The 14572-nt window shown below is 33.2% G+C and overlaps 3 protein-coding genes across 4 annotated transcripts; 2 read left to right on the forward strand and 1 right to left on the reverse strand.

Moving 5' to 3' along the window:
• The first annotated feature begins 280 nt into the window (after nucleotides 1-280).
• LOC113859637 (probable serine/threonine-protein kinase PBL10) lies at nucleotides 281-3837 on the forward strand. The gene is made up of 6 exons (XM_027492358.1): nucleotides 281-284; nucleotides 732-1033; nucleotides 1502-1637; nucleotides 1781-1920; nucleotides 2072-2195; nucleotides 3494-3837. Exons 1-6 carry the CDS (start codon nucleotides 281-283, stop codon nucleotides 3835-3837), a joined length of 1050 nt encoding a protein of 349 aa, XP_027348159.1.
• Nucleotides 3838-4118: 281 nt separating this feature from the next.
• LOC113858719 (probable serine/threonine-protein kinase PBL3) lies at nucleotides 4119-7319 on the reverse strand. 2 transcript variants are annotated; one of them, XM_027491456.1, is made up of 6 exons: nucleotides 7062-7319; nucleotides 6070-6386; nucleotides 5794-5929; nucleotides 5342-5478; nucleotides 5128-5212; nucleotides 4119-4732 (listed from the first exon to the last, which is right to left on the reverse strand). In XM_027491456.1, exons 1-6 carry the CDS (start codon nucleotides 7123-7125, stop codon nucleotides 4281-4283), a joined length of 1191 nt encoding a protein of 396 aa, XP_027347257.1. In that variant the 5' UTR covers nucleotides 7126-7319; the 3' UTR covers nucleotides 4119-4280. The 2 variants fall into 2 exon arrangements, with proteins under 2 accessions (XP_027347257.1, XP_027347256.1); XM_027491455.1 differs by having other exon boundaries at nucleotides 5128-5251.
• Nucleotides 7320-11966: 4647 nt separating this feature from the next.
• LOC113859639 (protein MAIN-LIKE 2-like) lies at nucleotides 11967-12701 on the forward strand. The gene is made up of 2 exons (XM_027492359.1): nucleotides 11967-12041; nucleotides 12129-12701. The coding sequence occupies exons 1-2, from the start codon at nucleotides 11967-11969 to the stop codon at nucleotides 12699-12701; spliced, it is 648 nt and encodes a 215-aa protein (XP_027348160.1).
• Nucleotides 12702-14572: the final 1871 nt, after the last annotated feature.

The raw sequence follows: 14572 nt of genomic DNA on the forward strand, positions 1-14572 counted from the left end.
TCATTGGATGTTCGGTTCTTCCATTCAATTTATCTTTATGCTCCAAGTGACAAAAATGATGCATGAATCAATTCAAAATTCATACTTTGTGTGCATCGCTGTAAATGTTTAATGACAGGACTAGAAGCTTTTACATAGTCCACTTCACCAAGTCATTGTCAACAAAGCTTCTTAATTGTGACTTTATTGCTCCATTCATTTACTGTCTTTGGATAAATCACTGTGGCTTTCAAAATGCTCAAAATAAGCCTTCTGAAAGTTGAAACAGTTAATTGGGATCATGGGTAATTGTTGGCGAAATCACTATCTTAATCCGCCAGTGAATATAGTGCAGTCTCCAATTGGTATATATATATGCCATCATGACCAATGAACTAGTATTTACACTGAATACTTAAGTTTCTTCCACTAGACATTTACAAAACAAATTATAGTTTTATATCACTCCATGAAGAAGTATCATAATTATATATCATTGCTTCATTAGGACTTCTTTGGTTTTATCAAGAGTATTAGATAATTTTTGCTGCAGTGCTAATCTTTATGGAGTTCTGTCAGAGAACAATTTCTCTGTTCAATACTACTAATAGCAAGATTTTTTGGTGCAGGAAAAGATGCAAAAGACCATGGAATTGTCCAATCCCCTAACTATGGTCTTTTTCTTTTTGTCTCATTCCAACAAGGATGAAAGCATGAAGCTAGTTATCTAATAATCATCATTTCTGTTGCAGGGAAATGTAAGAAAGGTGAAAGGCATGGAGATATGCCAATTCCAAAGGACTGGAATGTTTTGAAAATAGAGAAGGGTATAGTGCTGGAGGCATGTAAGCTGAAGTGTTTTACCTATGATGTATTGAAAAATGCAACTCAAAAGTTCAACTGTCAAAACTTGATTGGCCGAGGAGGCTTTGGTGATGTTTATAAAGGATATCTCACTTACAGTACCATGGATGCTGCAAGATCAAATGAGGGCTTTCCAATAGCTGTTAAGATAATCAGGAGGCAAGGAGCACAAGGCGATGAAACATGGCTGGTCTGGTTACTTGTGATTTTGTGTGTATGTGTGTGTTTGTGTGATTGGTTTAGCGCATCACTGGGTGTCATATGACATTTACAATTTCTAACACAACTTCTAAAATTCATGTGGAGCTTACTAAATGATGCGAGTCTCATCCTCTATTTAATGATTCATATTCATTGCCTGTTTGGTTTGAAATTGAGTAGAACTGGTTTTGGTGAATTTGATTTTTAACCGTTAAATGTAATTAAAATACGTGTATAAATTAATCTGAATCACATTTTTATTGGAACGTGTGTTTCTTATTAGAAAATGGGAGAATTAATTTTCTAACTGTAAAACCCACAAGCTCACCATTATTTAGTGATTTTGCTTAATAATAGTGTCAAAAAGTGTATTAGAGAGAGTTATGAGCATAATCACAAGACATTACGAGTGAGTACTAAAATGTACGTGCATCTGAAAAATATGTTCTGCATGCAGAATGAAGTGACATATTTGAGCAAAATAAATCATTCAAACGTGGTGAAGCTCATAGGATTTTGCTATGAGGATGAGCATAGAATGCTGGTTTTTGAATACATGACTGGTGGAAGCTTGGCGGATCATCTCTTGGAAGGTAAGGCACTATGAGACTTATGTAAGGACAAAGATTAGGAAAACAGAAAAAAGAGAATAAATTCATAATAGAGGAATCAGCATGTTCACCTTAAGAATTTGATTAAGGTAAGAAATATTTTATTTTTTTCTTGGCATGAACAGAAGAAAGTGACTCAAAGCTAAATTGGACTAGAAGGATCAAAATAGCAGTAGGGATAGCACGAGGTTTGGATTATCTTCACACCTATGGAAGACCTCTCATTCATCGTGATATCAAAAGTTCCAATGTCCTTCTTGATGATGTGAGCTTTTTAATTTCATGTTTTCCTTTTCTACCTCTTCAAATAGAAGCATTCATTTTTCTTTTCTGTTGCAGCTATCATGATTTGCTATGTTCTTTGTGTTTATTACTTTATATTTATTATTACCAATTGGGTAAGAATGATATTGCAGAACTTCAATGCAAAGATCTCAGACTTTGGACTGGCTAGATATGGACCTGAAGGTAGCCTTACCCACGTGTCCACCAGAGTTGTTGGCACTAGAGGCTATTTTGCCCCGGAATACATAACCAGAGGTACCTAACATTTGCTTCATTTCTTATTAGATTAAATAGTTAGGTACTATAATTCTTTTAATGTTAATGTAACAGAATGCTGTTACCCTGAACCATTCAATATGTACAAAGTCTGTTGTAGATCATTGTTGTCTTCCACTATCCAATACACTATTCATGGTTATCACTAAAAAGAATTAAATGTTCCTGTTGAAGACAACGATGGTCCACCTAATTGACTTTACATGTTTAACAATACCATGTGAGTACATTGTTTCACACTATGTCCTAAAAATCTCCCTCATTGGATAGAGTTATTCTAGTTTCACTGTTCACAATTTTGTTTTTCAACCCCTTTTTTTTTCCAAATCTGTATCACATCAATCATCTCATTTCACATTTACATCTTTTTCCTTTGCATCTTTTTCTTTCAGCCTCTTTATTAGTGATACTCAATGAAGTATTGTAAAACTTGTATGAGTAGGTCTCTCTCTAACAAGAAATAGTTGCTTATGTAAGCATCAGTTTCTTACTAAATACATATAAATAAGACTACTCTAATTGTGCAATCGGATAAGACGAAGTTTTTTAAATTGACGTAACTTGCTTTAAAGTTGCTCTTAATTGTAGAAAAAGTTATAAACAATAGGAGTAGAAATGAAATTTCTCTATTTGGTAGTACACAAATTGGCATTATATTATACAGATTAGCCTTCACTAAAGGGAGAAGATGTATTAAGTGAGACTCGGTTTCCTGTTAATTTGAAGTTGTTATGCTTACAAAATACATGAATTCAAATTAACGATGAATTAGTCCTCACTTTCTCACTTTACATATTGGTCTACTTTAAAGAAGCTAAATCCATATTAGACAACATAGTCCATGTTAGAAGATGAACTTTCCTTGAGGTTAGTGGTAATTATACTTAAACCCTTCTTGATTAAAAAATGACATTTAACCCCATTTTTATGTATATATTTTCCTTACATATTGTCATCTGATGTTTTTTTTTTTTTTTTTCCTAAAGCTAAGCATGCCTTTCTTATTTGTTTATACAGACCATAAGCACAATATCCTTAAAAATAACAAAGGAGATGCAAGAGGGTGATAGGTCTATTTATCTAATTAAAATAGGTGTTATTCTAATCAACAACAGCATTAAGCGAGACCAGTGTAATTATTTTCTTTTGCATAATTTTAGGTGTGTGTGATATAACTATATTGCATAGATTAACTAATAAACCATAAACAAGAGAATGGACGCAGAAAGTTCTAGAGTTTATATGTACAAGCAACTCATTTTAAATTTATTTTATAGGGCATTTGACACCTAAAGCGGATGTATACAGCTTTGGAGTGGTTCTGCTAGAGATTTTATCCGGCTATGATGCAGTCAGAAAACATTCAGAAGGAGCAATGGGGGATCTTGCTCAGTGGGCAAAACCATTTCTAAGAAACAAGGTGGAGCTGCCCTATGTTATTGACAAGAGCCTTGGAAACAATGTTTCAATCAAAGCAGTCTCCGAATTTTCTGAAATAGTACTCAGCTGCCTCTGTTGTAGTCCCAAAAAGAGACCAACAATGGCCGAAGTTGTGGTTAGCTTAGAAAAACTAGAGCAAAATTTGGAACATCATAATCAGAGATTACATGGTAGCATCTGAATGATTTTAACATTCCTCCTTCATAAAGCCCCTTAACTTTACCAATAAGGATATATAGGAAAGAAAAGGTTGAGATAAAGTATTTGCATTCTTCTAACTTTGTGTGTTTATTTCCTCCAATTATTTATGCGTAACAACTTGTTCCTACTAGTTTCACATACTAATAATGATTGCATGATGATCATGTGTCCATGTAAAGACAACTGATTGGACAGCTTTAATGTAACTCTTGGCTCGCAATGTAAGTTGTACAAATGTCTAATTAGCTACGGGTCAACCGATATTCAGTACAAAAACGCCAAAGAAGAAATTAATATGCACAACACTGCTTGGCACGCTTTTACAACTTGTGTAAATAATGTGTTAATATTCAATTTGAATTACATCTCAGTCAAAAACACAACCTCATAAAAGTAAGGAATTTATATACACATGTTCAGAATCTAGTGTACATAAGCAGATTGTGGGTGAGATTGCAAAGGGAATGCAGTTGGAGCAAGTTTTAAAGGAGACCCATTTTGTGCAGAAGACTTTCTGACAGAAACATGGACTCTCTTCTGTTCTGATTGGGAATTTCTCCTACTGGTTTTTGAAACTTCAATCTGTTCAAGAGTTTCTAAAACCTCTGTCATCGGAGGCCTTGCCTTGGCTTCACGATTAAGGCATTTTAGAGCAAGAGTAGCAGCCATGTAGGCTCCTTTCTGTGGGTATTGGCCTTCCAACTTGGTATCCATAATCCGAAATAGTCTTCTCTTGTCACCCAAATATGGTTTTGCCCAATCTACCAGATTCTGCTCTATACCAGCTTTTGTTCTATCAACAGCACGTCGACCAGACAACAGTTCAAGCAACACAACCCCAAAGCTGTATACATCACTTTTGGCTGTCAACCGACCTGTCAATGAATTGGACTATGATAGTTAGCATAAAATGTGACATGGAATAAATTAGCTTCTGGATCTATTATAAGAAGTAATACAATCGAGCAAACAAAATGAATCCAAAAGTTGAGGCACAAATTTGCCTGTTTTGACAAGAACATATCGATTAGAATTATAGGGAAAATCATTAACTCCATTGATCCTAAGTATTTGTGTGACAAACAACATCAGACACTTATAATGTAAACTTGCAGAAGAAACTGAAATATAGATAGGATTAATATGTTGACTCTCATAGGATTGACTTGGACAATAGCATGTGAAAATGGACAAAATGATTAAATACCAGCAATCACAAATCCTAGAAACAATGCAAAATAAAAACAGTTTGAACAAAGCCAAGGCAAACCTGTTGCAACATATTCGGGTGCTGCATATCCTTGAGTACCCATGACCTGAGTAGAGACATGAGTTCTATCACCCGTAGGGCCTGCCTTTGCTAACCCAAAATCAGAGAGTTTAGCATTGAACTCCTGTAACCCAATGCAAGACAAGAAATTATCTTGCATGATACAATAATAATGAAGAAATCATTACATCATTTTCATTCTCATTGATCTTACTGCATCTAGTAGGATATTAGATGCTTTGAAATCACGGTATATGACTTGCGATTTGGCATTATGAAGAAAAGAGAGTCCTCTAGCAGCACCAATGGCCACTTTCATCCTCACTGACCAAGAGAGTGGCTGTGGTCCTCCTGTCAAATATAGTGAACCAATCCATCACAATACAAACTACAACTATGGAATAACCTAAGTGCAATAGTTATCAAATCATACTCAAACTATTTCGGCAACCCATGAACTGACATCAGAATTTTGACATATGTACTTTTTTCTTTTCCTGAATGACACATCCTTTGTTAATGACATAGAAGATCATTCTTAAGGAACCAGTTATATTTGTTGACATCTTTGTTATTTTGTGAGTATATTTGATGGCAAAATGATTAAGATAATAGTAAAATAAACTGAAATTACTAGACAACAGTGTGAAGGTTATGATAACTTACTTCTAAACAGATGATTCTCTAAGCTCCCTTTGTGCATAAACTCATAGACCAACAGCCGGTCCTCTCCCTCCACACAGTATCCAATCAATTTAACAAGATTTTGATGGTGAAGTTGGCCAAGGTAGTCAACTTCAGTCTGGAAAATGATTAAAGCTTCACCAATTAGACCATGAATGATATCCATAAAAAAGCATATACTTTTCCTAGAGGCAGGGGAAGGGGAGTAAATATGCTTAAGCCGCTTTATGGGCTTAGAAATGAAAACAGAACACCTACCAGCCACTCCTTATGACCTTGTAAACCTTCAGTCTTAAGTTTCTTAACAGCAACGACCATTCCTGATCCAGGTTTCGCAGCTGTAAACGTGTGTTCATCAATCCACCCTTTGTAAACATAACCAAATCCTCCTTCTCCAAGAAGACTGTCGGGGCGAAAGTTTCTGGTCGCATTCTTTAGCTCATTGAAGGTGAAGGCCTTAAGATTTGGAGAAGACAAGATTTCACCCTCAGACCTTGGCGTGGGAAGACTTGAGGCGTCACTTGTTTCAATGTATGACAGAATAGATAAGCTGGAAGGACTAGCTTTTGAAATTCCTGATGCATACAGAAGAAGAAAACGGTTAGTCCAAATATTATGCCACTTCACAAACAAAAGCACGTTTCACTTGCAAATAACCTTATTTATAATACAAACAACACACATAAGTCATATATATAACCCATTTAGGCAGATCAACATACTTTATGTATTACAACAAAACTTTTCATAATCACTTATTAGGACCACTGATTACAACATACTTTACTAGGAATATACTTCAATTCTCTGCATCATCAATTGAAGTATATTTTTGGGGACATTGGTGTTTTGAAGTATATTTTGGGTACATGTGCATACAGAAAAGATAATAAGTTAAGGATAGAAATAATTAATTATATACAACGTCTCTGCGGTGTTATCTTTTGGTGATTCAAAGAATAACAGAACTCAAATGCTAGATATCCATTCTCAAATCCAAACAAATAGCAACCCAGCAAAGCAAGCTTCCAGCCCCAAATGCAAAAAAGGAGACAAGAAAGAAAGCAATATTGAAAATCTACAACACCATAAAATCCATAGCTTTGAAATCAAGAGTGAAAAGCAACATTGACAAAGGCAACAAACAGGGACATGGGCACATGACATGTCATATACCCTTCCAAAAAATGGAAACAATGTTGTTAGGCATGGCAAGTGAAGTGTTGACATAAAAGCAAAAACAAAAGTACCAGAAGGGGTTCTGGAACTGTGAGCTGCTTCCACTTTAACTGAAGAATCTATGCAGTTACCCATATGTTCCTGCCAGCAAATCTAACAGTGTTTGTTACAAGAAAGAGAGACCCAAAAAGTGGTTTTTAGTATTTTTCTGAAGGGGGTTTAATTTGCAAGGATATGAATATGGTTGCTTGATAAAAAAGGAATGAATCAGAGGTTGACAAGAAAGAAAAGAAGCAGGAACGGAAAGAGAGGAGAAAGTGCGTAGTACGTATGAATGAGAAAAGACGTTGGGTTGAAGCCAAGTCCTCTCCTCTACGACATACACGGGAACCGCGTGGGGTCACTCTGCCCTCACACCACGGGTTCCTCCCCTCCTCATTTACTAAATTACCCCTCAATTGTCCCTTTTCTCACAGCTGGCATATCAAAATATTATACTTTCGCATTCATGGGATATTCTCCTTGGGCCGCAAGAATTGTAATTATTTATCTCATAATCATATACAAAGTTAATGAAGTTTCTTCAAATAATATATATATATATATATATATATGAAAATATTTTAAAATAAAAAAATTATTATTATAAAAAGTGAGAAGTATTAATAATGGTTATATATTTAATTTTTTAAAATTAAAATTTTAAATTTTAATTTATATGTAAAAATAAAAATCAAAAGAATTTATCTTACTATGATATAAATAGTTTTAACTCAAATAAAATTGTATTGCAAAATATATAATCTTTGATATGTTAGAAAAATATAGATGCCGAGTCATTCTAATTTTTAAGTATCATAAATAAATAACTTATTAACTTAAAAGTTTATATATGAGATATAAACAAATGCAATTGAGTTAGTAGCTACATCAAGTCTAATTCAATTAAATTATTTTTCAAAATGTTAATAATTTTTAGAATAGTTTTTCAAACAGCAAAATCTTTTGAGCCTGATTAAATAGTTTATACGATTATCTTTCATACATTTAGCCTTTATTATTTAAATTCATAATATAGGTCATGCAAAATATATAATACCAATTTAGTTATAAGAATGACATTATTTTATTAAATAATAATTTTTTATTTAAGTATTTTTTTTAATTTAAATTCACTTGTTATTCAAAAATTAAATTTAAAATTTGTGACTTGTTTTATTTGTCGTATTTGCGAAGAATTTTTTACAAAAAAAATATTAAAAAAATAAATATATACACAGATAGACTCAGCTCCAATATATTTATCCAACTAGACCTGTTCCATGTCTGGTCAGTTTTTTTTTTTTTGAAATTTGGTTTTTTGTTTTAATATAATAAAATAATTTATATTTTTTTTTATGTTTATATATTTATATATTGTGAATTTTAATAAATATTTAGTTAATTTTAAGGGTCGATAGCGTGGGAAGTAAAACTATAACATATATTAATGCAACGTCCTCTCAAGTTAGGTTTTCCTTTTTCTTTACAACATGTTACAACAAAAGAAATCAATGGTGGGAACTAGATACATAACCAATGTTTGGACATGTCTTCCTTGTATGACCAGGGGTGTGACAATAGAAACAATTTTTTGCACGATTTTGTTGTTCTCTAATGTTCATCTCTGCTCTTATCTTGTTAGAATTGAGTCGATCCCTTGAAATTCTTTTCAGTTCTGGATTTGAACACAAAGTTGGATTAGTATAAGTTGGTCAATAGTCTTCATGTCTGAGTCCTCCAAATTGACCTTCGTATACCTTAGAAACTTGTTGTAAGGTATATACAAGACATATGTAAATGTCAAAGTTGTGGTGTGCGTGTAAGGATGAAGCAACTACATGCGAGCATGGAATGTGAACATTTTGGAACTTGCCACAATTACACCACATTTCATCTAACTGTACTGTAAATCTCCCTATGGGTCGAATTTGTCTCAGATGTTGTATTTTTCCGACTAAAAATCTAGTACTTGTTCTGTCAAAGGTGATGACTCTATGAGTGTTCGCCTTTAACGGTGCATCTTGAATTGCTTTAGTTGCAACCTCCGAGTACATATATCCAGCATTAATCATTGCATATACTTCCATGCCTCTTTCAACAAAGAACTTATTGCAACAGGTATATGTCGCCATGACCATGGAACAAATGACAAGTTTCTAATTTTTTTAAGAACAAATTGATTGACTCCACTAGGTTTGTTGTCATGTGTCCTCAACATCGTCCGTTGTCCCATGTCAGCATCCATTTTTTCTTTGGGATGTTGTCCAACTATTGTGCAGCTTCAAATTATTATCTTTTACTATGTTGTAATAGTAGAAGAATCTTGGTTCAGTCATCCCATATGCTGAAAAAAAAATTACAAATTAAATTAATATAACTAGCTAAGCAAGTGTATAAAATATTAATGATAATATATAGTATGTAAAAAATTAAAATTAGCCATATTGACAAAAATTTTCTTAAGTGCAGCATTTTTGAATCGTCGCATGAGGTTTTGTGTAATGTATCTAATGCAATAGACATGGACAAAATTGTTTTTCGTCCAACCACTTCCATTTCTGGAGTATGCACTTCTTATGGCCTCGTGACAATCCAAAATGAGGCACAACACCTCTTGCGAGGTTATGTACCTCCTTAAGTTTCTAAAAAAAAAAAGAATCATGCATCACTGGTTTCGCCTTCAATCACAGCAAAGGCAATGAGAATTATGTTGTTGTGGCCGTCTTGCACAACTGCGACCAATAAAGTTTCTTTGTATTTGCCGTATGAAAATGTTCCATCCACGTGAAACAATTGGTTTGCAGAAGGCAAAACCATCAATGCATAGCTTGAAGGTCCAAAACAACCTCTTGAATAACATATTCTCCTTGTCTAACAAGCTACCCTGGTATGCCGGTTGTGTACTCAATTTCCAGATGAAGCCCAGAATATACAGTTGCATTGCTTGCAATATATTAGGTAACTTGTGGTATGACTGCTTCCAATTTCCAAAGATATTTTCGATGGCATTTTATTTTTCTGACCATCCCTTTCTGTAGCTGATTGTGTAACCCATCGTGAATTTTATATGGGCTATGATAGTTGCGATGAGTGTTGATGGATCAGCCTTAATAATTTCATGAATGGTTTGAGAAATCATTCGTGATCCTAACTTGTTATAATCCTGTGAAATGAATGGGGAAACACAAGTGTGGTACCTTTCAAGCTTCATTATTTTCCAGTGTTACTCTTTGATGCGCAATATAGCTCGACATCTCCAGTCATAGTCGTTGTGAACGCATTCCACGACAAGCCTAATTGTGTTTGACATCTTCACCTTGTAAGTGCAGTGATTCATAATGTGAAATCTGTTTATAGCATCTTGCACTTGTTCTTTTATCAAGAAGTGTTGGCCAACAAATAGTGTTCCAGACAGATACACTACCATTTCACGATCGAGGACATGGCCAAACTTAGAGTCATGTTCATGTATTTGACTTGGGAAGTCTAGAAAATATGGAGGTAGGTTGTATAATCCTAATGGTTGTGACGGTGGAATATTTGGAAGTGAGAGGAGGTCTTCTTTATCATCCTACTGTTGTGACAGGATTTCATATTCGTCCTCACTAAAAAGATCAAAGACTTCTGTTGGGAGACCTACAATAGCATATTCTTCAATAGAGGTTTCTTTAAGAGGTTGAGAGGGTAGGGTTTGCTCAAATGACTAGGAGGGTATTTCATTGAGGTCCATAGTTAAAAGTTGTGTGTAGGACTGAAGGTTGGAATTCATATCATATGTTGGAAAAGATGGATTTATGGTTTCGTAAGTTTGGTAAGGGGAAGGTGAAGGTGAAAGTTGTGGTGCATGGGTTACATTTATAGTAAATGTAACATATAATTCTATACCTGATTGAAGTTGATTTGAATCATGGATGTTAAAGAGTATCTCGACGTCTTCATCATCGTTCAACTCAACACATGTATAGTTGCTAACCCTCAAGTCTAATTGGGTAGCAAAAATGTATGGTTGCCACCCTTTCATTTTTGTCTCGATGGAGTTTTGTGTGGATGACTTTCTTGAGCCTTTGTAAAGTCATTCCTCTCTTTAGATGTTCTAATTTGGTTGATAGTGAGGTGAATGTGACTCCTTCATTAGGACATTGGTTAATGACACCAATAGAGTGAACAATGACATAGATTGAAGACATTTTTAGATTGAAAAAAATGAATGATGAACAAGCTTAGAAGGAGAAGGTTCACAAGAACAAGGAATAAGCTTGGAAGGTTTAGGGTTTTGATAAATGTCTTCTATACTTGATCCTATAGTGTAATTCATGAATGATAATTGAGATTATTTTGAGCTATTCATTGAGAGAATTTATTATTAAGTACATTTTATTCATATTTCAGAAAAAAATGATCAAGAAGTGAGAGCTTAAAAGATATTGAGAATTGAAACAAGAAAAGAACCAAAGATATACATGGGCAAGTACACACCTGTGTATATAAACGTGTACCTCACTGATTACATCAATTAAGCATATAATTAAAACCAGAGACATACACGGGCAAGTACACGCCTATGTATATGAATGTGTACCTACTGGTCGCATTCATTTAAAATACATCATCAAAATCAGAGATGTACACAGTCAAAGTATATGGGTGTGTACTTTTCAGAAAAGCTATAAAGGTCAAATGTTAGAGATCAGAGAGGTACACAGTCAAAGTACATGGACATGTACTTTTGATGGTGTCCTCTCTATGACACCATTGGATTCTCTCTCATTTAAATCTTCACAAAATTCGAACAAGCTTTATCTACTCCCAAGAACGTGACTCAATGTTCTACCATCCACGTTTTACGAGTGATGGTGACCTCTTTATGACACCATTGGATTCCCTCTCATTAAAAGGTTCACAAAATTCAAACAAACTTTATCTACTCCCAAGTAATGACTTACTCATCAATCACAAAAATATTGTTGTCAAAGCAAAATAAACACAGGTCTGCCCTCATTGGTAGAACAGTAAGTTTTAGACATTATCATTATTTATTTAAAATGTAAATCAATTTTTACGTTTAATGTTACTCACTAATTTGTTAATAACTGCAGAAAAATGAAAACATGATCTCATCTTTCTGTCATTCAATGCCAAAACCCAACCCCGTGATTGTTCCTATTCTTGAACAACTTGGTTTTGCTGGGGTTGTAAAGTTAAGGCATCTTAAAGTGGATCAAGCACTAGTGACAACTTTGGTCGAGAGGTGGAGACCTAAAACTCACACATTCCATTTTTCAACTGGAGAGTGCACCATAACCCTAGAAGATGTTGCACTTCAACTCGAGCTAAAAGTTGATGGATTACTAATCATTGGTCCAACAATGTTTGACTGGAAGGATGTGTGTGACACATATATCGGCATCGTACCAGTCAAGGGAGAGACACTTATTGGCTCTATGATGAAACTAAAGTGGCTAAGAGACAACATGTTGTCATTACTAGATGAACCATCTGAAGAGCAAGTTCATGCCCATGTTATGGCATATATATTGGCTTTGATTAGAGGTGTTTTGATGCCTGACAAAATAGGCAACAAAGTTCATCTTATGTATTTAGCTTTATTAACTAATCTTAAGAGAACTAGAAGATATAGTTGGGGGTCTGCTTATTTAGCTATGTTGTAAAGGAAAGTCAGGAGCAAAACAATGAGTGGTTGTGCATCACTGTTAATGTCCTGAGCATGTTATCGCATGTCATATATTGCACCAATTTCCAGTAATCCATCAACATACTCTCTGGTGTGCAGATGGAGCAGGGGTAAAGTCCTAAACTTCCTGGAATAAACCTCACAATGATGTTGTGGGGGGTACAGATTAATGTTTGACCACATTCAGGCTAATCAAGTAAATCTTCATAACTAATATTTTAATTTTTTTCTTATTTTATTTTATTTTACATATTATCTTAATTAACAAAATTAAATTTATTTGTAATTTTTATGGGTGCCATATCTTGTAAACATCAATGCGTATGGAAGTATACATAGATGTCCAAATGTAGACTTCATGTACCACCATCTTTTGTTTTGCAATTGTTGAATGACACCAATTATATAGAGTCAAATTACAGGTTTGTCTCTTACAAGAAGTCCCTTTTCCACCCAATAATTTAGATGATCTTCATACAATTAACATGAGAGGAAGACATGATGAAAATTGGATCACAAGACATGCTCAATGGATCGATGTGTGGGGCAACAGACGTGACCTGACATTAACGGATCATCCAATGTTAGGCCTATTGTGTCACACACGAGATTACATGGAATGGTACATTGCCAATTATATCTATTTTCTATTTGTGCCACCACTACTACAAGATCCAAGGAAGAGCCACCAATAGTTAAGGACTAGCACAACATTTGTCACTAGTACGACTTTCACACCATCGTATCACGAGATTGCATCAATATCTCCACTGGATATCACGCCAAATGCAAACATAATGGACAGAAGACATTCGTTTGCAACAACTTTGGATGATTTTTTTTTTACAAACTTATTTGGAGTTGATTTTACAATTTCATCTTCAGCACAGAGTTACATGCAGTATCTTTACCAACCAGTTTTTGGATAATCCTCCATAAGTTCATCTTGAATTTTTACAGCAACAACCACAACGACAAAACTTAGCACGTAATAGACGTCGCCCTCATTGTGAAACTAGATATCATTATGGAGATAGTGACAGTGAAAATCACTAACGAATGTTGTTATTAATATTGTGTTAAGTATTTTTTTATTAAATATTTAATGAATTATGATTTCTTTTGAATATATATAAATATCTACATTATATTCTTTATTCATTTTATTAATATTAATAACAAATTTTATATCCAAATATTATAACTATAATTTTAAAAATTAATTAAGTATATATTTTAATAAACATATGAACAAAATATTCTTCATTATTTTTATTCATCTTATATACAAATTTTATGTTTTTAGAATCAAATACTTATTCAAAATATTATTATCATATTAATATTCAAAATTCATAACTCAAAATTACATATTCAAAAAAATATATAAACAAAATATTTTTATTATTTTTATTCATCTTATATACAAATTTTATTTTATTTTAATAAAATACTGATTCAAAATTTTTTTATCATATTAATACTCAAAAAATATATACCCGTATATTCTTTATTATTTTTATTCATTTGATATACAAATTTTATTTTTTTAAAAATTAAATACTTATTCAAAATAATATTATCATATTAATATTAAAAATTCATAACACAAATTTACATATTCAGTAAAATATATCAACATAATTTTCTTTATTATTTCACATAATATAAATATATAAATATTATTTCACACAAATTAACATAATATAAATATTCATTTTCACATAATATAAAAATATAAATATAATTTAAATAATAAAACTTATTCTATTATTTAAAATTAACTAATCATTTATAAATATTTATTAAATTTCAAAATATATAAACATAAAAAATACCTAAAAATTA

The sequence above is a fragment of the Abrus precatorius genome, unplaced genomic scaffold (assembly GCF_003935025.1).
Source record: "Abrus precatorius isolate BTA unplaced genomic scaffold, Abrus_2018 Scaffold2, whole genome shotgun sequence".
NCBI lineage: Eukaryota > Viridiplantae > Streptophyta > Magnoliopsida > Fabales > Fabaceae > Abrus > Abrus precatorius.